Consider the following 24,309-nt stretch of genomic DNA (forward strand, 5'->3'; position numbering starts at 1 on the left):
TCCACCCCCAACCCCGGGCTCTGCCATGGCCCAGCTAAAGCCTGCACCGTGTACCCCATCCCTTCCACAGTTCAGTGCCCCGCCTCCTCCACTGAAGATCCATCAAGTTCAGCATATTACTCAGGTGGCTCCCCCAGCACCCCCCCCACCTCCTCCTGTCCCTGCACCCCTCCCTCCTCAAGCCCCCCCAAAACCTCTTGTGACCATACCCCCACCAACCAGCACCAAGACTGTGGCACCTGTTGTGACACAAGCTGCACCACCCACACCTACTCCTCCAGTACCCCCAGCAAAAAAGCAGCCAGCTTTCCCTGTTTCTTACATTCCACCCTCTCCCCCTACCCCTCCTGTTCCAGTACCCCCACCAACATTACCCAAGCAACAGAGCTTCTGTGCAAAACCCCCTCCCTCTCCACTGTCACCGGTGCCCTCAGTCGTGAAGCAGATAGCCAGCCAGTTTCCACCCCCTCCAACTCCCCCTGCCATGGAATCTCAGCCCTTAAAGCCTGTCCCAGCAAATGTAGCTCCACAGTCCCCTCCTGCAGTAAAAGCAAAGCCCAAGTGGCAGCCCAGCTCCATCCCAGTCCCTTCTCCGGACTTCCCCCCTCCCCCTCCTGAAAGCAGCCTGGTGTTTCCTCCTCCACCCCCATCACCTGTCCCAGCCCCACCACCGCCACCTCCACCCACAGCTTCTCCTACCCCTGACAAAAGTGGATCTCCAGGCAAAAAGACCAGTAAGACATCCAGCCCTGGGGGAAAGAAACCCCCCCCAACCCCACAGCGCAACTCCAGCATGAAATCCAGCAGCGGTGCAGAGCACCCCGAACCCAAGAGACCCTCGGTGGACAGTCTAGTCAGCAAGTTTACACCGCCAGCAGAATCAGGGTCTCCCAACAAGGAGACCCTGCCACCTCCTGCAGCACCCCCCAAGCCTGGAAAACTCAATCTTTCTGGCGTCAACCTTCCTGGAGTTCTCCAGCAAGGGTGTGTGTCAGCAAAAGCCCCTGTTCTGAGTGGGCGTGGAAAGGACTCTGTGGTGGAATTTCCTTCTCCTCCATCCGATTCTGATTTTCCACCCCCTCCACCTGAAACAGAGCTTCCTCTGCCCCCCATTGAGATTCCAGCAGTATTCTCGGGAAACGCCTCTCCAAAAGTGGCAGTCGTTAATCCTCAACCACAACCGTGGTCTAAAATGTCAGTGAAGAAGGCCCCTCCACCCACACGACCCAAACGGAATGACAGCACCCGCCTCACTCAAGCAGAGATTTCTGAGCAGCCAACAATGGCCACAGTTGTGCCACAAGTGCCCACCTCTCCCAAATCCAGCCTTAGTGTCCAGCCTGGATTCCTGGCTGACCTCAACAGGACACTGCAACGAAAGTCCATCACTCGGCATGGCTCGCTCTCCTCCTCCCGCATGTCCAGAGCAGAACCAACAGCCACCATGGATGATATGGCATTGCCTCCACCACCCCCTGAACTGCTGTCTGATCAGCAGAAGGCTGCTTACGGAGGCAGTCATATATCAGGCTATGCAACATTGCGGAGAGGCCCCCCTCCTGCTCCCCCAAAGAGAGACCAGAACACCAAGCTCTCCAGAGACTGGTAGCCACCATAGGACTTTTATTTTCATGATATCTGTAATCACTTCTACAATCAGCTCACCTGATCATGTGAATTCAGGTGTTCAGAGACTCCTGGTGTGATGTTATTCAGGTAGTGTCCAGCTGTATGTGTATGTGTGTGTGTACACACAGCTACACGGTGTATGTGTGTATATATGTATACATATATGTATGTGTGTGTGTATATAGAGAGCTGAGAGTTATTCTATTTATTCCTTTTCTCTCCTAATCTGAAAATGAGTATTCTGTATTTTGGGTGGAAGAGGCATAGAAGGGGATGTGTGTTGTCTCTTAAGATTTCTATATCATGTGGATTGGACCAAAAACTTCTAATCACTTATTTAGAAGGTATTTGTAAGTGTCTGTCCATGTGTAGCCTATTCGTGCATGTTGTGTATTATATAACTAAGAAATAGATGTAGAATGTGCTATTTCTGGTTGAGAAAAATCACCAGAATGTGTGGTATATCTAAAAGGCTTTTGTGTTTGTTTTTTCCCCAGTTGGCTGAAGTTAGAATTGCTTGACTGACACTTCATTGCTATACATAAAGGGGCACTTTAAATCAGGAAAATCTTTCAGCTTCATAGAACGGGTAACTAGTGCAGGATGGGGAAATGTTCACAGACACCTCTGTATGTGGTTATGCATAAAGTAAATACCTGGTGTAACTAACTCAGCCGTTCTAGCTGCAGTACTGCTGCAGTGATCCACATTTGGGATGTGCTGACAGGTAAGCTCTTTGCCTACAATACGTGGATAATTAGTGCTGTAATTCTGGAGAGTTCCTTTTTAGTGCTGTTTTATGAAGCTTTATCAGCTTGGCTTCATGATCCTCACTTTGATTGATTTTAAGAGGATGGACAACACAGTTATCTCTGTAATGTTCTGTCCCAGTATGTCTTTGGGTCACCAGTTACCCTCTTAAAATATGTGCTTTAGGTAGATGTTATTACATATCTGTAGACAATTGGTATATGAAATATACACATCCTGTGCCCCAATATGGTGCATCAGTATGAAAAAAAATTATTTTCTAAAATGCAGTTTTTGAGCATTGCTCTATAGAAGGGAAGGGTGATGAGAGAACAAAACTGGTCCCTGTGAAAGTGTCATTAATCTGGTTGTATATGGGTTATAATATGTAACACAAAAAACTCATTAAGTATGGCACTACCATGGAGAGGGAAGACAGTATCATTTATAGCTACTGGGGCCACCAGGACCCTTGCTGACTGCAGCCTGGTTGTGATGAGTTCAGGTTACCAGGTGTTCTGATGGAGTGGGACATCCAAGTCCAGTAACTGACATTACGTATTATGCATGTGCAGTCTGGTATAACATGGAGTCATTGCTCTAATGACACACTATATACTTCTATATGCTTTTTTCTGGGAGTTTTCCTTGGTACGTGAGAGAACTATGTACTGTCTCATCAACTTATGATAAATTGGACCATTAGGAATGAAACACAATCTTAGAGCGGCTCCCAAACGAGAATAAAAATGGGCCATCCCACCTCTTATAAAGGGAGCACATCTTGTCATCAAAGTCTGCCTATTGTTAATGATTACCAATGCAAACCGCAGAAATCAGTTGACGTTGTCCCACAAGGAAAAAATGATGCCAGTAAAGTGGGGGAAGAGACGGTCAATAATTCTAGAATGAGCAAAAGTGCTTAATTAGTACAGTATACTCAAGGTCTCGCATAACCCACACTCCACGAAAACCGCATCATAAACAGAATGAGCGGCACCTCTCCACTGCTGCATCTCCAGAATATTGTTCAGCACGTTCATGTGGTTATGGAGCAGTAAGAATATACACTGTTAATTTTTAGGCATTTCAGATTGTTCACCAAGTTTTATGTTTGATGTTTATGAAGTGATCTTTAACACATCTGCATTGTTAATTTAAGCATGCACAGAAATTTGGGTAATGTTTGAGTAGATTGCCAAGCTCCACTGTGATTCATGAATGAGTTTCTCATAGTCTGCTGCCTGAGGTTTTATAGTTTGAGGGTCACCCATATTTCTGGGTTAGAGTTAAGAATATGAATCCAGTTATCAGAGTATTCATCCCTGGGGTTTTGAGTTTTATTGTGGTGATTTTCTTATGAGAAAGTAGGCAACTTCAGTTTTCCTTGAGGGGGAAAAAACATACCCCCCCCCCAGCCTTTTTTCACCCATGACTTGAGCCCTGAAACAACAGCCTTTGTGTTTTCAGTGCAGGATTTCTTGGAATTTCTTGCTTGTATCAATCCTGATGATAGCCATCCTGAACAGATGCTTCTGGTGTGTTTTCCTGGAAGAGCAGACATCCTTTTGAACACTAATGATGCCAGGAAGAGGGTAAGGCTAGAGGAGGAGACTGTCATTTGAACCCCAATCCAGTGGCTTGTCTGCCAGCAGGCCATTTCCCTTTACATTCCTTCACAGACAGAAATGGCTGTTAAAAATGTTTTAACCTCATGTATGAACTGAATTTAAAAAACCACTAAAGTGATACTTCACTCCCTAGTGGGTTTTCTTTAATTTGGATTTTTGTCGGGATGTAGCTTTTCCTCAACTGTATTTCTGTAGCTCTTTTTCTCTGGTGTATTCATGGAAAGCATCTACTGCCGGATGACACTAGTACTGTGCCTTCTTTCATTGCCCTCTGCTCTGCAGCTCTCACCCAGCTTGGCTGCTTCAAGTCTGTGCAGTTGACTTGACTGTACTGAAAAGTGAACAGCATGAATTAACTCATCCTGCTGCTGAGGGCAGTGCAAACAGGTGCTTATATAATACAGGTAGTGACTTGCTTAATTAGTGACACTCTTAATTTCTACTATAGATAATTTCAAAATAGAATCACTATATGCTTAAAGTTTTGGCACCAATGCCTGTAGGGCAGCAGAATCTATTCTCAGTAAAATAACTTCAAGTTTATTAGATATTCTGTATTGGATTTTACCAGCTTGACTTTTAATGCTCAGATACCTATTTTTTTTTTTTCTTCCCCTCCTCTACCCCCTTTAGATGCTATAAATCTCTTGGGAAGAGTAACTATTCTTAACGGTTTTTACAGATACCCACCTTAGTTGTAAATTGGATAAATTTCTGGGACTTTTTAAATGAAAAAGAATGTGGAATCTTAAGTTACAGAAGACTATTTTCATCAGAAAATTTCAAACGAAGTGAACATGGTGTTTCATAGTCCTGTAAAATTGAGGTGCTCCCACCACCAAAGGTACACCCTGCAAAGGCCTATGAACTATCTTGGTGAACTGTCTTGGGTCCCCTTCCCATGTATGTTTTCTTGTCACTGAAAACAATGCTGAGTTTATCAAGAAAATTTAAATTGAGGGATCATAATAATTCCAGCCAAGTGACAACTCTGAGGTCAAGGTTATTAGGAGCTGTACATCCAATTCAAGTTTTATTTGCTGCTATTCTGGGAGAATACAACTACTAATAAACTTTTATCAAGGAAATCCATAAAGTTATAAATTAGCCTGAAAAATATTTCAGGTAATGGTGTGGATTGGCCTGCTTTGACTATCAGCCACCAACAGAACTCTGTCACTTTTGTTCCTCAGCTAAAAGTAATTTTGTTATAAACACAAAGCGATTTTAAACAGATAAAAAACCCATTCCTATTTTTGTACATTACCAAAAGTTTTTCATATACCTACAGAGCTAACTAATTATAACTGATTTAATCCCACTCAAGTTTAAACCAATTAAACCCATATGATCCTGTATGGTTATCGGTGTGATGACTTGATTTTCATAAAATAGGTATAATTGGGTCATACACTTGATGAGAGGGTGACTGTTTCTGGGGGGAAAAAACCCTTTAGATTGCAAGTACCTTTTGGCACTTTGATTTTTTTAAATATACACTTTACATTTGTATAAATTATGCAGGGTACTCCTAATCCTGTAGGAATATATGACCTCTCACAAAGTTGAGATTTGATCCAAAGAGAAATGCAAGTATAAAAGAACTAGATAACTATTATCTTTTAAGGTTTTTTGTTTGTTTGTTTGTTTATTTTGGTAGAGACGGGGGTCTCACTGTGTTGCCCAGGCTGGTGTCAAACTCCTGGCCACAAGTGATCTTCCTGCCTCAGCCTCCCAAAGTGCTGGGATTACAGGCATTCCTTTTAAAATTCAAAGAGAACATTTCTACACCTTTGTCCCTCAAACAAAACAAGTGCTCAGTTCTTACCGTGCCCTTGCAAGGTCTATATGTAAAAGAAATCTGAAATTTAGCTGTAGAATAAAACTTGCTAAAAAAAAAAACATACTTGGTAAGTGCTGTAAAATTTCTCCAGTTGGTTTTCTCTTTGCTTGTTGAAATAATAAACCGTTTAAAGAGAAAATACTTGCTGTAAACCCCCAGTGCCTTCAACTCTTTTGGCAGAATATTTTTAAAGAAATCCAGCAAGCAAACTTTGAGGTGCTAATGAAAGTAAAGGAAGGTGGTATTTCTAGTTTTGGCAGAAATGGAAAGTGTCTCACAAGAGACATCACTACCCACATGGGGTCTGGCTGCTTTCTACCAAAGACATTTAGAGAAGTGAATTGAGTCAGGGTGATGGTGAACACTACATATTTTATATAGATGGTTGAGTTGGGAAGTGATTGTGTTTATCATGGTGGCTACTAATACCAAGCTCACGATTGCTGAAGCCTCAGCCTCTTAGGCAGTAAAACTTGTCTGCAGCACTAAAGGGGGGGAAACCCTTATATTTTGCGAACTGTCCATTCGTTAAATTTATTGTAACCTAATACCAAAAACAGCCATTTTTCATATTTCCCCACCTCCTACATTTTTTTTTTCACTACTTGTAAATAATCCCTCCTAGAAAATAAGCATTAACTGGAATGTTTCAAATGATTTTGCTTCATTTTACTATCAGCCACTAGTGAACTCTTACAGAGATGTATGTACATTTGAGATAAAATTAGCTTGTGCTAAGTGTTGTAAAAACCTTGTTTACTGTTAAAGGAGAATTGCACATTATATTTAACTGGGATTGCTCCTCCCTCAGTTCTTTAAAAAACAGTCAAGGCTCACACCAACTTCTAGGTTGTAGGAGCTTTGCCATAAGTAGATACAATGTAGAAATATACTTTTTTAAAGCATGAAAAAGACAAGGAACTTCATTATAATGTACCAGGTAGAGGACATTATTATTCAAAGGATTATGCACAGCTCAGTGAAGATGAAGTTACAATTTTTCTTGCAGCTTTGTTGCTATTATTTTCTTCTGCATAAATGTATGCTCATTTCATTATGTGCCTTGCTCCCTGATTGTGCAAAGCTATAGATATATATATAGATATATATATATGAGAGAGATATATTCAGTACTACTGAGGATGTTTTTGTTCTGCTGGATTAAGTTATTTTCCAAGTTACTCTTGCCAGTTATGTCAGTAAACTATTGTAATGGCTTAGCACACTAGTCGTACAGTCAGTGTAAATGTTTTTCAGTTACATGTTTTCACGATGTCAGCTTATCAAATCCTTAATAAAAAAAATCATAGATTTCATTTAAACATGGGGACTTTTGAGTGTTTGTGGATCGGCACCATTAAGAACCTGGTTTTGCATTTCTTATCAGGGTACCCAAAACATAGGCCATACACAGAAGAAATTAAGTGTGGTAAATAAATTCGTTTGATATGTTCAGTTTGTTAACTTTTAAGAGTATTTGATACCAACTAGGGAAATTTGGCCATTAAATACATTGGTGATTAAGTGACAACAGCTTTTAAAGATTTTTCTTCTTTAAACAAAGAACTAGGTACAAACTAATACAAAAAGGAATGCCTTTTGTTTCAAATCTTTGGAGTCACAATTACGTGTTGGACTGCCATGTGAAGGTATGTATAAATGTGTAATGTGTTTGCAATCACCTTATTATGTACCAAACTAGGGCAAAAAAGTGGAAGCCTTCCCCTTTCGTTTACCATCTGTCAATCAGTCATACGTGGTTGTGGAAACTGCACCTGTACTTAAACGCCTTCAGAAACAGCAGCGTACACAGGCTGACAGGAAAACAGAATGCATTGCATATGCCCTTTAACTGGCATATGCCCCAAATCCAACCAAATGTGTAATTCCAAAGCAACCCAAAAGAGCCAAGCAATAGGATCATTAACAAAAGACTGGATACTATCATCTTTGAGACAAGACTGCTCTAACGCCTACAATCCTATTCACAAATACGAGAAACCCGTAAATGTTTTAGCTGGGTATTTCAGTTTTCTACATTATTCTTCACCTTACCTAATGATACCAAAATAATAAAGGTACAGAAGAAATAAGATGGGCTTGAAAAGTGAGAAAAGCTGAAACATTATTTTGGGTATTGTGGAGACACACTATTGCTACCCTCAGATAAATCATTAGAAAATTCTTTTATAAGCTAGGCTCTTATAGCAACAAAGCACAGGCTAGCTAGTGGTTTGTCTTTTAGATTCACTTCTGACCAGTCTGCAATATTTTTTTAGTCAACACCTATCTTCGGTGTTTGTTTGTTTAAAAAAAAAACAAAACTGTACATTAACAAATTTGGAGGAAAGTGGTAAGAAACCCCAGGTTCGAGTGGAGCAAAAACAGGATTAGAAAGTTCTTAATTAGAACAGCTGTCTTGAGGGAAGAAACTTGAGATCAAATTTAAAGCTGAACATTTTAAATATCTGAAAATTTAAAAAGACCTCAGTAATAAAAAGCAGCTCCCTGGTTTAGAGCAAAAGTCAGATTATCCCTAACACGTAAACTCAGATACCACCTTAGAAAACGAGGTTATTTATACAAATAAGTTAACAAGACACCTGCATATACTTTGTGGGATTTTATTTAGGTCAAGTTCTTAGTACACGGCAACAATTCCAAATACAATTAAAAAATTAAAAAGTGATGTTCCTCCGCTCATCTGGAGGTGTTTAATGGCACACAAGGAACATTACTGGCAACAGACTGCTCCCTCAAGTTCCCCTGGATGGTTTTTACTCAACTCATAATACCACCAACTCTCCCTCTGGAAGCTAACAGTACAACTGGCCAGATCACAAACTGTTTACATTCTGTTTTGTAAGCCATTTTAAGAAATACGGTGCATGGACACAAAATATGATAAAAACTGCTTTTCCATAGAACTCTTAACTTGCAAAAGAGGTTTCATTTTAATGTGAAAATAAGCTTTTTTTGTTGGTTTTTTTTGTGTTTTTTTTTTTTTTACAAAAAACCTTAAGATATTCAGCAAGGATCATTTATACACAGCTAGGCCCTGTCGTTTTGTTGTAATTTTTTTTTTTTTAGAATTATGAGATTCTAAATAAAACAGGAACAAAGGTCAGCACAAAGTAAACTTAAAGATAATGAGCTCGATGCCTCCATTTAATCACTTTTATAAGGCTCTCTCCAATAAGGCTGCTGTGCCGTGCTCCTGCCAGTGTTGAATTAATATAACATTTTTACTGCACACACCTTATGGGAAAGTGTTTAAACTGAGTGTAGTTTTAGGAGGGATAAATGAAGATTTTTTCCACAAATTAGTACACGCCTTTACATAACTCATGGTATTTACCAAAACATGGCATGTCTTTTCAAGTATATTCCTGAAAACATCAAATAGAACTCTTAACTTTTAAAGAAAAATATAGCACATTTAGTTAAGACAGTTGTGGTGCAGTGGAAAACTGAGCACTGAGTGAGAATTCTTAACTAGCTGTTCATATGAAGAAGAAAACTCACCTCATCAGTCTAATGAGACAACCAGAAATTTTAAAATCTCATCTAGCTGAAATTCAGTGACTAGATCATATGGGGGAAATTGTCACCTTAACACCAATCAGGAGTTCCTGGCCAAAAAGACCAGAAGTGAACAGATCCCATTCTTTTCAAAGGCTTGTCAGTCACCTGTGAATTCCTCCATCAATACCTTTTTCAAAGGCAAAGGTGACCTTCCGGACATGTCATGCTCTCTCCACAAAGGAGAAAAGAAAAGGTAGTAAAAGATAAAAACAGTTCTTAATGCAGAAATGTCACCTACTAAAAGAAAATGAACATAAGATAAAAGCAAACTACCATCATTTTGATGCCTCCCTCCCAAAGAGAAAAATCTTTAGTTACCTTTATCTTCAACAACTAAACTGCCAAGGAGCGCAGATACAGTCCAGACATCATGGTAAAGATGCATAAAATACTCTCTAGCCGGATAATAAACACCAGCAGTATGAAAAAGGAGGGGATGAAAATGTCTCACACCCAGTAACATTTAGGAACATAGCTAAATTAGCAGGCCATTGTCAACCCTAAAATGGGAACAGCAGGCGCCTCTGAGGGAGATCGAAAGGAAGTAGCTAAATGATGGAAAATATTAAACAAGATAGCTTAGAAGATTCATATTTATTCCAAACGGCAGGCTGAATCAGATTTTGACACGTTGGCACTATTTCTGTTTCTGATTTGGCCATAAGGTCAAAGGCAACAATAAAGTGTATTTTCATTAATATCCCCGTGGACTTTCGAGTATTAATATGACAAAATAAAGAGACAACTTTTTTTTTTTTAAGGGGATTGGACACACAAACTTCAGGAGGGAAGATTCCCCTCTCCCATTAGATTCCCTCTATCCTGATAAAATGGTTGCTTTATTGGTCAGATTTTAGACTTGGATTGTATATTAATAGTACACAGCATGTAAGATTTTCTGCATTCATTTGAAATTCTTAATACTAACCATCTTTTAATTTATAAAAACAGAGGGAAACTTACAATAAAACAAAAACTACTACCCTCACAGACGATTAATAGCATGCAATCTATGAAATACTACATACATCAAAAGTCTCCAATTACTGTGCACCTGGCCCATCACACAGTATCTTTCCAAGACAATCTATAGAATTCAAAACTGTACAAAAATTTTAAAATATGCAGAAAACCCAAAAGGTATTGTTTGTAAAACAAAGATCACATACACATTAGTACTAAATAGGGAAAAAAAAATCAGCAGACCCATGGACTCCCCCTGCTCCCAACCGCAGGTCTTCAGTATAAAGGACTTCACCAGTGTCTTCTGCCCTCCCCCCATCCAGCAGGGGTCCAACAGACCAGCTGCATTCCTGCTGACTGCCACCAACTCTGTTTTCTGCACAGTTGTCTTCTCTGCTTCTGTAGTGGTGAGCTGTGGGAACTTTTTTTTTTTTTCGGATGGAGTCTAGCTCTGTCACCAGGCTGGAGTGCAGTGGCACAAGCTCGGATCACTGCAACCTCCGTCTCCCAGGTTTAAGCGATTCTCCTACCTCAGCCTCCCGAGTAGCTGGGACTACAGGTGTGCACCACCACACCCAGCTAATTTTTGTATTTTTCGTAGAGACAGGGTTTCCCCATGTTGGCTAGGATGGTCTCAATTTATTGACCTCATGATCCACCCGCCTCAGCCTCCCAAAGTGCTAGGATTACAGGCGTGAGCCACCACGCCCAGCCTGTGGGAACTATCTGTTGGATTTCAAAACACCCTCTGCCTCATGAATCCACTAAGCTTTCTCAGCAAAAAGCTGTTTAAATAAATAATGGGAACATCTAATTTCAAAACAGTTTTTCTAATTATAGACCAGTACACTAAGAAGAGCTTAACTTATCTAAGTATAGTCTAGTTTTGGTCCAAAATGGAGTTAAGGGCTCAGAGGACATTCAGGGCCATTACACTGCAGGAAAACAAGGAATAAGGGATGTAGAAATGACCTAAGAAAAGCATGAAGTGGAATGTATACTGGAGGCAAGTTAATGAAAGCTAATAAATACAAAGTGCTTGGAAAAATCTAAAAGCAAAATAGCTATTTTAACTTGCAATGCGTTAAAAACAACTTTAAAACCAAAAAGTCTTGATAAGGAGACTCTATAGTGGGGTCTCAGTTAAAGGCTGATGATTTTTTATGCTCAGATAACATGTATAAGTGGAATATTAACTTCTGCCTCCTACACCATCTGAATTTCCTCACACACTACTACACTTGTTCATTTTTCAATCAAGTTACTCTTTCTGAATTTGTTCAAGACCTCATTTGAAATATATCCAGCTATTGCTTTTCCCCTTTCACCTAGCACAGGGCAGTTACCTGACAAAGCTCTATTCTGGCCAAGTCACTGGGACTGAGTAGAACCCACGTTACGAGCTCTGGACCTGAACAGGAGCTGGCCCACCATCACAGTGACCACCTACGAAGAGACAAGCCCCCCTGGATTTTTTTCAATATTTCTTATACTGACTACAGTAGTGATGATTAAAGCCATGTGCCCTATAGACTCCATTGAATTTGAAGCTGTATTTATTGTACAGATGGGGGAAATGTGTTTTATTGTTTCAAAGTTACATTAATTTTTAGCAATGTGATTAGATACATATTTTGGCCTATTAATCTTATTCATTATATTCTTAGTCTGAGATGGGTTTGAATTCTGACTAACAGCAGCTACTTAAGAGTCCAATCATACAAAATCAGGAGAGAATTACCTTTTCTACAGCTAAGCGAGTCAATGATACAGCAGCAACTAATACTGGCCATTAATAATGTCCAGAGAGCACATTAGCAAACCTTTTACTCCCAGTGACTGTCAAGAGACTTGAAAATAACTACTATTCTCTTCCAAAGTAGAATAGCGTTTTTCTAAATAGTGAAAGAAATGATAGTTGGTCTGAACTCCAAGATCCTACTCCTCAAAACAGCACCGAAGGCAGGGGTTCAGGATGCCTGCTAAGAGCATTTCCACAGTTCAAGTCTCTTCAGAACTTTAGGGACCTTCATGTCTAGCTTCACATACCCACCTCCACACATGAACCAGAATACCACACTTCACATCTGGGTACACTGGCCATTAGCAACAATACAGTCTCATGCAGCAGCACATTAACATCAAACGGGTGGCAATCGTTCACTACCCTTCGAGTGTTGGGAGACTTTCACATTTCATCATCCTTATAATCCACAAACTGAGAAACATGAAGGGATGCAAGTGAGTTCAGCATTCACTCATTTGGTGCGCTCAAGTGCTGAGAGAATGCAGAATTTACAGTGTTAAAGAGGAAAAAAGCCATCTGAAATAATTGTAAAAATGGTTAAGTGTGGTATTTAAATATTGGTTCCCTCCTCTTCATACAGTGGAAGAAAAGGAGGGGCTAGGGTACCCACTGGGCCATGAGGTTAACCCCTTAGCACAGGCAATGAAGAACATCCAATGCCACAGATTCTGCAGGAGGAGAAATCCCAAGGGTATACAGTATTCCTGAGAAAGATCCCAGATTTTTCTGAATCAGTCTTAATCTGATTTTGTTTTGGCTACACAGTTATGTTGTTATACCTTTGACATATACAAAAATGGTTATTTTATTTCAATCCAGACAGCTCAGCATTGTACAAAGGATGGCAGAAAGATCCATTTGTTCAGACTCAGCTTGCTTTTTTTGTTTTTAATACTGGGGGATAAACCAAAAGAAAGTGTAATTTTTATCATTTGTATCCTTCATTCTACTTTACTGGAGTGGAATCCCCAGGGCCTTCAGATAATCTGGGAAGACCTGACTATTTCTGTGAGGCAAGCACAGCCCTGCCGAGCTTTACTCAGAATAATGCATGATAGACTCAACATAATTCCCAGGAAAAAGCCCAGTCACTCCATTCATAACTCCCTCATACCAACCATCGTCATTCTTCTTGATGACATAAATAATGGCTCCTTCCTGAAAGGACAGCTCATCTTCCTTGTCTTTTGTATAGTCATAAATTGCCACAACTAGGAGGGAAGAAAACAAAATAGGATGTGAAAGAGAGTAATATTCCTAGAAAGACAGAACCAAGCCGATGAATATCTATCCTTTCCCAAATCCTGCAGCACTCAAACATGGTGACTTTCTAAACATTTAATTGAATGTGCTTTTGATTACCTTTCAAGAGCCTACAGGGAAGTACCTCATTGAAGAGGTACACAATCTTAGAATCAAGAAAGATGGCTGTTTCTTCATTTGAGTTTGTGTTGAGATACCATATTGTTTTGTTTTGTTTTGTTTTAAAAAAGCTTTTCTTTACCTTAGAAGTATACTAGGGCAATGAGATACACTATGAGAGGCAAGTGAGAAACCAGACAGACTAATGGAGCAGCAGATTGCTGTCTCCTTTATCACTCTCTCTGAAGCCTATGTCTCTTCACTAAGTAGAATGGTGGTTGAATTAAATGTCTGAGTTGAGTTAAACGTATGAATGATGGGAGTCGGCTACATATATTCTTTCAAACCATATGCTGCATGATGTCACCAATTTAATATAACCATAACAACAGTCTAAGAGTGCCAAGAAAATCAGATACCTATAAGCTCTCCTGTGATTTTCATTGCTTAAATCACTTGGTAACTTGGCTCTTTTGGCCATTATCTGAGTGGTTATTTCAACTGTTATCTTATTTCAACCAGATAATCTCTGGTTCCCAAGTATTGTATCAAATTCAACAGTTTAGTTATACTGGGCTGCCCTGTAACTTGCTCAAATCCACTTGAAGAGTTATCCTTTGCTCCAACCTCTTCATCTCCTGTACCTTTTTTATACCACTCAATGAAATCTCCATCTATCCATTGTTCCGAGACAAATACACCGTCTTTGTTAGTTTCATGCAACCTTGTGCCTCACATAAATAAATGGGAAACAAATTACAACAGGGACTTCTGATATAATGTAATGTGCCCTAAAGAAAATTCATTTCTGGCCTGTTTTAATAAAAATTAAATAGCTTCCTTAAATTGTGAATATTTTCCATTATAGTGATATTGTAGGAACACCAGAATTTTCTTTTTTTTTTTTTTTTTGAGACAGTCTCACTCTTATCGCCCAGGCTGGAGTGCAGCGGTGCGATCTCGGCTCCCTGCAACCTCCGCATCCCAGGTTCAAGCCATTCTCCTCCCTCAGCCTCCCAAGTAGCTGGGACTACAGGTGCCCACCACCATGCCCAGCTAACTTTTGTATTTTTAGCAGAGACAGAGTTTTGCCATGTTGGCCAAGCTGGTCTTGAACTCCTGACCTCAGGTGATCCACTTGCCTCGGCCTCCCAAAGCGCTGGGATTACAGGCGTGAGCCACCTGCACCCGGCCAGAAAACACTTTAGAGGATCCTTGCTACGAAGAGATCAGTGTGCATTTCTCAATATATAACCAAATGCCTGAACACAATCAAATGTAGTTAAACGGCATACAAGTTTAAATATAAGAAAATACAAAAAAACCCAGAGAAAACAATTTAGAATATTTAGCATTTCTGGTCAACCTAGTATTTTCTAGTTTTTTTTTTTTTAAGGAAAGAGAACATTCCTGGTGCTTAAAGAAATGCAAATCCAGCCAGGCGCGGTGGCTCACAACTGTAATCCCAGTACTTCAGGAGGCTGAGGCGGGTGGATCACGAGGTCAGGAGATCCAGACCATCCTGGCTAACATGGTGAAACCCTGTCTCTACTAAAAATACAAAAAAAAAAATTAGCCTGGCGTGGTGGTGGGCACCTGTAATCCCAGCTACTCAGGAGGCTGAGGCAGGAGAATCGCTTGAGTGAGCCCGGGAGGTGGAGCTTGCAGTGAGCCCAGATCATGCCACTGCGCTCCAGCCTGGGCGACAGAGCAAGACTCTATCTCAAAAAAAAAAAAAAAAGAAAGAAAGAAAGAACTGCAAACCCTTGGCCGGGCACGGTGGCTCATACCTGTAATCCCAACATTTTAGGAGGCCGAGGCAGGAGGATTGCTCAGAAGTTCGAGACCAGCCTGGCCAACATGGTGAAACCCGTCTCTACTAAAAATACAAAAATTAGCCGAGCGTGGTGGTGGGCACCTGTAATCCCAGCTACTCAGGAGGCTGAGGCAGGAGAATCGCTTGAGTGAGCTGAGATCGCACCACTTCCCTCCAGCCTTGGTGACAGAGCGAGGCAATTGTCTCAAAAAAGAAAAATAAGAGAAAGAAAAAGAAATGCAAACCCATGAAAAGTAATGCAGAAGAGAATATGAGGCCTGTTGTAACAGATGCTTTGAAGTGGAAAGTTAGTAAGCTCTATGCACATTCATTTTCTTCTTTAAAATGTAGAAATTGCCAGCCTGAGCAACATGACAAAACCCCATCTCTACAAAAAAAAAAAAAAAAAAAAAAAAAAAAAAATTAGCCTGGCATGGTAGCACGTGCCTGTGGTCTCAGCTACTTGGGAGAATCACCTGAGCTCAGCAAAGTTGAGGCTGAAATAAGCCGTGATTGTCCCACTGCACTCTAGCCTGGGTAACAGAGTGAGACTCTGTCTCAAAACAAATCAAAAGTAGAAACTGGATTAGACAGAATTTACACTAAACATGATTCCAGAGACTCTGTTTATAGTGGTATAAAGCTGAGAGTTTTAACAACTGTTCAGTTTTTTCTTTTGCCAAAATTAGTATTCACTATTTTAAAATTAACTTTTTCAAAAATCAGAAATATGCTAAGAATATTCATTTTCTGGCTGGGCACTGTGGCTCACACCTATAATCCCAGAACTTTGGGAGGCCGAGGCAGGAGAATCACTTGAGGCCATGAGTTCAAGACTAGCCTGGGAAACATAGCAAAACCCTGTCTCTAAAAAAAATAAAAACAATAAATTAGCCAGGCATGGTGGTACACGTCTGTGGTCCCAGCTACTTGGGAGGCTGAGGCAGGAGGACTGCTTGAGCCCAGGAGGTTGAGGTTGCAGTGAGCAGTGAATGTACCACTGCACTCCAGCCCAGGTGACAGAACAAGACCCTGTCTCTAAAAAACATAAGTAATGTTTAAACGAATATTCATTTTCACTCCAGGGAAAGATATATACCAGTAGTTCACTTCATCTAATTCTTTACCGTAAAGCTATTCATCAAAAAGGAAAATACACTTGATTGAGTGCAACAAACTTTTATCAAAGTAACTTCACAGCGGTGTAATAAAGTATCTTACTCTGTTTTCACCAATATTCAAAATATTGATGTTGAGAAATGTAAAATCTGTCTAGATTTTATTTAGTCTGGAAAATTGGTTTTGGTAATAGTGAAGAAAGTCATTTTTTGCAATTATGCATGTATATCACACGTAGTGTCAAAATCACATGGGGAACTATGCACATTCAAAATCACATGGGAGCACATGTAAGAAAAAACTTAAAATGCTAAACATCTGGTTTTTGTGCAGTTATGATTGAAACAGAAAAGGACTTACGTTATTTTTCTAAATGTTTCTGCTAAAATAAAAATACATTCTACATTTCAAAGTACATTGTTCAAATTTAGTATTTCAATTGAAGACATTCTACAATATTTTATGAAGGTCTGTAAAACTGAACAAAACTTCTTAACTTAAATGTTTCTCTTTTGAATTTTAATCCTATAATTTTATACAAAGTATGCTGCAGAGTTAAAGATAAGCAAAGAATAATGGTACCATACCATTAGAAAAGAACCCAGATTGGGCCGGACACCGTGCCTCGTGCCTCGTGCCTCCAGCACTTTGGGAGGCCAAGGCAGGCGGATCACAAGGTCAGGTTCGAGACCAGCCTGGCCAATATGGTGAAACCCCACCTCTACTAAAAATGCAGAAATTAGCAGGCATGGTGGCGGGCGCCTGTAGTCCCAGCTACTCAGGAGGCTGAGGCCGGAGAATGGCGTGAACCCAGGAGGCGGAGCTTGCAGTGAGCGGAGATCGCGCCACTGCACTCCAGCCTGGGCAACAGAGCGAGACTCTGAAAGACCCAGATTATCTTCTCTCTTCTAAAGTAAGTAAATTGAAACAAAGAGGAGGGATCTAAACATAAAACTCTCTACACTATAAACTCCTGGAGGTAAGGGCCTATCACTTACTCATCTCTGTGTATCCCTAGTATCCAACACAAGGCCTAGCTTTTTGGATACTTCTAAATACATCTATATATTATTCAGTTACAGAGTCAGTAATAAATGTAACTTAAATACATATTGGGGAAAAAATTAAGGTGTTACTAAAATGACAATGTAAAACAAAAAGGTCCAAAAGGAGTATGTTACATAGAAGTGACTGATCTGAACTAAAAAGACTGACCACACCAAATATTGTAGCAATTAAGCACCCAAAACTAGCAAGCCACTGGAAAAATCAAATGCTAGTAAGATTATCCATTTCAATATATCATTTGTATTAAATTACATATTGTGAGTTGACACCATTTTATTTATATGGAAATGAAAAGTTCATCCTAAGCCAGCAAAACATTTAACATACTTTGGAATTTATGTTATAAGCTGCCCTGAGGTACAGCGAAGTTAACCTGGACACTATCAGTGAAGAGTTGGTTAAAACACTTAACAATGTATTCTAAGAAATGTTTTAGAACCCACTGGAGATGCTGTTTCTATGAAAATAATGCTGCTTAACTAATACAGCCATATTCCTTCTGTCCCTACCACTCTAATGAAACTATTCACTTGAAAAAAAAAACTGGCCTTCTACTTTTGAGCCTCTTCCCAGTTCTTTGCCTAATGTTCCTGTATTTTTTGGCAATGATGATTTCCTCTGCCTGCTTCTTGACATTTTCCTCCATGGCCTCCATGACAGTGTCTTCTCCCAGTTCTCTGATTACTACGCTTACGTGGAGCCAATTATTCTGCTTAAGTGGAACTAGGAATCATCTTTGCCTTCCCCCGACTCACCTTCCCCCACATCCCCAAGTCCTGTTAATTCCACCTTCTAAATCTCCCAAATACCAACACTTCTCTCCATCATCATGGTCACTGCCCTAGTTAGTGCACACCCATCTTTAAAATTGATTACATTTATCACTCAGGGTACCTGAAGATTTTCTAAGCAGTATGGGTAGCAGATAGTTTTATAGAGACTCTCAAGATTTTTTTTCTTTTTATTGAGACAGGGTCTTACTGTTTCCCAGGCAGTGGTGCAATCACAGCTCACTGCAGCCTTCAAACTCCTGGGCTCAGGTGATGCTCCCACCTTAGCCTCCGGAGTAGCTGGAACTACAGGCATGCACCACCATGTCTGGCTAAGTTTTCTATTTTTTTGTAGAGACAGGGGTATCGCCATATTGCCCAGGCTGGTCTTGAACTCCTGGTCTCAAGCAATCCACCGGCCTCAGCCTCTTAAAGTGCTGGGATTACAGGTGTGAGCCGCCACATCCACCTGGCTCTCTTTCTAGATTTTTTTTTTTTTTTAGACAGAGTCTCACTCTGTCGCCAGGCTGGAGTGCAGTGGCAAGTGATCTCAGCTCACTGCAAGCTCCACCTCGTGGGTTCAAGTGATTCTCCTGCCTCAGCCTCCAGAGTAGCTGGGACTACAGGCATGCACCACCACGCCCAGCTAATTTTTGTACTTGTGGTAGAGGCGAGGATTCACCATGTTGGCCAGATGGTCTCGATCTCTTGACCTGGTAATCTGCCCACCTTGGCCTCCCAAAGTGCTGGGATTACAGGCATAAACCACCATGCCTGGCCTCTTTCTAGATTTTCTCATCTTAAGTACTGCTTTCTAAAATTGATCTGCTTGAGATCATATCTTCAGTCAAGCAGTCATAAAAGTTTTTACATCTTTTTTGTCCTTCTACTTAAAAAAAGTACAGTGGTGCACTGTCTTAAAGTACAAAACACTGGGTGCCAAAGGGACCATTCAAAATAATGGTGTTCATATTAAAAGAATTACTCCACAGAGTAACTCAATCCATTAGCAAATCAGATGGCTCTCATTCCTTTGCTTTTAACAAAATTTAATAAAAGACCTTGATGATACATCATCAAACATGATTTTTGAAGATAGGTTATTTGATTTTTGGCAAATAACTTTGAAAAGTGGAGTAACAATGCCACTTGAAACATCCTTCTGTTTGCATCTGCTTATCTATGTGAACAATGTTTTCAGCACCACTACCTCGGTTGAGGCCCTTATCCCTTGCTTCAAAGTTTATCCAAAATGGTCTTTACAACTCCTACTTTTCCCCTCCAATGCACTCTACACTATTATCATGTATCTCCAAAAAAATTACATAAGTAGATGAGATATTATCATTAACCTTTATAAAAATTCTTCGTAATTTCCCTCTACTACCAGATTTTTTTTTAATCCAACACCTTGGCATTGTCATTTTTAGCAACCCACCACCTAATTACAGTTTATGGCCTTTGCGTGCTCATATCACCCTTTCTCCCTACAACCCACCCCCACCCTCATGCACTGGACGCTGCTCTGCCCCAAACAGCCATGCCCTCTCACTCAGGTGATTCCCTCAGCTTGGAAGGCCCTTTCTTTTTTTCTCTCTTCTCTGCCTGAGAAACTCCTATTCATCATTCAAGGCACTACAAATGCCATGTTCTCTGCGAAGCTTTCTAGGAATCCCCCAGAAATAATTAATGGCACTATTCATTTCTTAACAATCATTAATAGAGCATCCATGATACCTTTTAGAGGTACGAAGATAAACCAGATAAAGGACTGTCACAGTCTTGTGAAGACAGAAATGTTATCTGACAATTCCTATATATCATTTATACTTCTAGCTAAAAGTTGTACCACTGAGCCAGAGCCAGAAGAACAAAAGAATAGATGGTTTATAAAAGTTAAGAGATACAAAATGGGTGTAAAAAAGAAGTTTTCCAGGGAGGACTTAATGCTCATAAACTGTAAAGCCAAGACTCAATCCTAGGTCTGCCAGATGCCAGAGCTCAAGTTTAGGACAATGGTTAAGAGTGTGGGGTCTACAGTTATAACACCCAGTCAAATCCCAATTCTAACACTTAACTATTATAGTTTACAGTACATACTTAACTTTCCTAGGCTTCTTTTTATTCAACTCTATAATGGGAATTATAGAGCTAACATCTCAAAGCATTTTTTTTTTTTTTTTTTGGAGATGGAGTTTTACTCTTGTCCAGGCTGGAGTGCAATGGCGCGATCTCAGCTCTCTGCAACCAGGGTTCAAGCAATTCTCCTGCCTTAGCCTCCCGAGTAGCTGGGATTACAGGCATGCGTCACCATGCCCAGCTAATTTTGTTATTTTTAGTAGAGACGGGGTTTCTCCATGTTGGTCAGGCTGGTCTTGAACTCCCAACCTCAGGTGTTTGGCCTGCCTCAGCCTCCCAAAGTGCTGGGATTACAGATGTGAGCCACCGCGCCCAGCCCAAAGCATTCTTACATTAAACAAGGCAATCCACATAAAATACAAAGCACAGGCCTGGCGCAGTGGCTCACACCTGTAATCCCCAGCACTTTGGGAGGCCAAGGCAGGCAGATCACAAGGTCAGGAGATCTAGACTATCCTGGCTAACACGGTGAAATCCCGTCTCTACTAAAAATATAAAAAAACTAGCCAGGCGTGGTGGTGGGCACCTGTAATCCCACCTACTCGCGAGGCTGAGGCAGGAGAATGGCGTGAACCCAGGAGGTGGAGCTTGCAGTGAGCCAGGATTGTGACACTGCATTCCAGCCCGTGCCACAGAGCGAGACACTGTCTCAAAAAAAAAAAAAAAAAAAAAATACAAAGCACATGGCCTTGTACATGGTAAATATTATATATATTTAGCTTCTTTTATAATAACTGCTATGACACAATGTCTTTTCTGTAACAGTGTAACACTTTCTGCTACATTCTGTAACATTTTATCTTTGAACTTCAATTTCCTAGTTTGCAAAATGGAGAGACCACTTTATATATGTAGTAAGTCTTTTATTATGCTAGGCACATAAGAATACATGAAAATATCTGTTCTCTACCCAAGTTGAACCAAGATGCATACTTATACACATTATCCCTACATGGCTAGTAGGAGCAGTGATCAATGATTACAATAAACCTTTTCCTATGGCAGTGGTTCTCAACCTTGGAATTATGTGAGGAACTTTTAAAAAGTCTGATGCCTGGGTACTACTTCCAGAGATCCTGATTTAATGGGTATGGAGGTCTAAACACATTAAATGCTTCTCAGGTGATTCTAATATGCAGGCAGGGTTAAGACCCAGATCTTGAGGTCTCAGATAACAAAATGAGTCATTAGGCAACAGCCTTAACATTTATGCACACTCAGAAAAGCAATCACAAGTTAACCACAGTTGTTTTTGTTTGCTTGTCACAAAGCATACAAAAAGTGGAACTTATTTGGTGTTCACGTTTTGAAAGACTTGAACATATCAGAAATAAGCCAAACTTTGAAAACATCTTAGGGAAATGTGTTCAGCCATATTCGTTCAAACTTTTAAAGAGTTAGTTGGACAGAAACGCTTACTTTCTTCTCCTACAAGTCTCTCAGATTTTTACACGTCCACGGAAGCGTCGTTTTTTAAAAGCAAACCTTTCATTGTACTTTTCTCGTAAGGAATAACCTAAGCTGGTTTTTCAGAGCTGCAAAACTGTCATCACTTTGCCTAGAGCTAGGGAATTTGTAAAATGTGTCAATGCCCAGGGCCACACCCTAGTGTAGCAACTTGGGCATCATTTTCTCCCCTTAAAATTGCTTTTAAGGTGTAATTCAGACAAAAACACAACCACTTAGATGTAGAGTTGGATGAGTTTTGACAAATGTATACAACTGTATAACCATCACCACAATCATCATATAGAATACGTCCATCATGTCAAAGTTTCCCCTATGCCCTGATATAGTCAACTTCCTTCACCCACCAGCAATGGTGCCTGGAAACCATTGATCTAATTTCTTTTAGATGGAATCAAAGTATGGGTCTTTTGTGTCTTCTTTCATTAGCATAACACTTTTAAGATCCATCCATATTGCTGCCTATACAAGTAGTTTGTTCCTTTTTGCTGCTAAATAGTTTTCTATTAATTGGATGGATATTCCAGAATTGTTCAGTCACCAAGTGAAAGACATCTGGGTTGTTTCCAGGTATTGGCTACTACAAACAAAGCAGCTATGAACATCTGAGTTCAAGTGTTTGTGTCAACATATGTCTCCATACCTCTTAAGTAAATACACAGGAAGGGAATGCTAGATCAGATGGTCTAATATGTCTAACTTCTTAGGAAACTGCCAACTGTTTTCCAAAGTGGCTGAAACATTTTGCATTCTCACCAGCAATGTGTAACAGTTCAAGTTTCACCATGCCTTCCCCAACACTTATTGTCAGTGTTTTTACCAGTAGTGATTTCAGAGGGTATGTATTAATAGTAGTATTTAGTTTGGTTCACTGTAGCTTTAGTTTGCATTTCCCAAATAACTAATACTGTTGAGCATCTTTTCATGTTACTTGCCATTCATTCATCTATTTGGTGAAATGTGCTTAAATCTTTTCCTTTTTCTACAAGTTGTCTCTTTACTGAGTTATTTTTCAAATATGTTTCCCAGTTTACGGCTTGCTTTGTTATTTTCTTAACATTGTCTTTTGAAGAAATGTTTAATGAGGTTCAGTTTATTAGTTTTTTTCTTTTATGCTTCATGTATTCTATGTGTTCTCCACAAAATGTTTTTTCTAATCCAAGATCACAAAGATTTCCTCCTATATTGTCCTCCAGACGTTTTATAGCTTAGTTTTTACATTCAGGTCTAAAATCCATTTCAAGATAATTTCTCCATATGGTAACTAAGGTTGGAGGTCCATATTCTCCAAGTGGATATTCAACTGTTCTTGAACTATTTGTTAAAAACACTATCCTTCCCCCCCACCGGCCCCCCGAATTACCTTTGGCACCTTTATCAAAATATATGGACCTATTTCTGGGTTCTAGATTATAGTCCACTGATTTATGTTTCTACAATTATACCAGCACTATACCGTCTTGGATATTGAAGATTTATAGAACCTTGAAATCAGGCAGTTTAAATCCTCCAACATTAGTCTTCTTCAAAACTGTTTTGACTATTAGGTCTTTTGCATTTCCATATAACATTTAGAATCCCCTGGTACATTTCTCTAAAATAGACTGCTGGGATTTTTATTGGGATTGCATCAATCTGTAGTTCAATGTGAGGAAAATCAGTCTCTTAACCACAATGATCAAAGATCATGGTACATGTCTCAATTAACTTAAGACGTTCATTCATTTCTCTTCATGTTTTACAGTTTTGTCATATAGGTCTTACATATATTTTATTTAACCCCAAGTACTTCATATTTTTTGTTATAAACGGTACTGCTTTGTAAATTTCTATGTCAAATTGTTTGTTGCTAGTATTCAAAAATGCAATTAATCTTGTATAATGACTTCCTAGCCTTCAATCTTGCTAATAAGCTTGGTGTTTTTCTTTGGAGTGCAGTGGCACAATCTCAGCTCACTGCACCCTCCGCCTCCTCCTGGGCTCAAGCAATTCTCCTACCTCAGCTTCCCGAATAGCTGGGCCTACAGGCGTGTGCCACCGCACCCAGCTAACTTTTGTATTTTTTATTATTGACTGATTGATTGGAGTGCAGTGGCACCATTTTGACTCACTGCAACCTCCACCTCCCGGCCTCAAGCGATTCTCCCACTTTAGTTTCCCGAGTAGTTAGAACTAAAGGCGTGTGCCACCACACCCAGATAATTTTGGGGGGGTTGTTTGTTATCACATTTTGACACGTTGCCCAGGCTGGTCTCGAACTTCTAGGCTCAAGTGATCCGCCCACCTCGGCTTCCCAAAGTGCTGGAATTACAAGCACGCGCCACTGTGCCCAGCCATACGCTTGCTTTTTTTTTTTTTTT

The 24,309-nt window shown here is 40.1% G+C and overlaps 1 protein-coding gene across 10 annotated transcripts in view; it reads right to left on the reverse strand.

Annotated features, from left to right (window-relative positions):
• Positions 1 to 8,461: 8,461 nt before the first annotated feature.
• The window catches only part of ABI2 (abl-interactor 2), a 126,791-nt gene continuing 110,943 nt past the window's right edge, over positions 8,462 to 24,309 (reverse strand). For all 10 annotated transcript variants that reach the window (XM_011949916.1, XM_011949917.1, XM_011949915.1 and 7 more), the window contains one exon: positions 8,462 to 13,419. In XM_011949916.1, coding sequence (XP_011805306.1) covers positions 13,244 to 13,419 — 176 coding nt within the window. In that variant the 3' untranslated portion in view covers positions 8,462 to 13,243. The remainder of the gene's footprint in view (positions 13,420 to 24,309) is intronic.

This window comes from Colobus angolensis, unplaced genomic scaffold (assembly GCF_000951035.1).
Source record: "Colobus angolensis palliatus isolate OR3802 unplaced genomic scaffold, Cang.pa_1.0 Scaffold30, whole genome shotgun sequence".
Lineage (NCBI taxonomy): Eukaryota > Metazoa > Chordata > Mammalia > Primates > Cercopithecidae > Colobus > Colobus angolensis.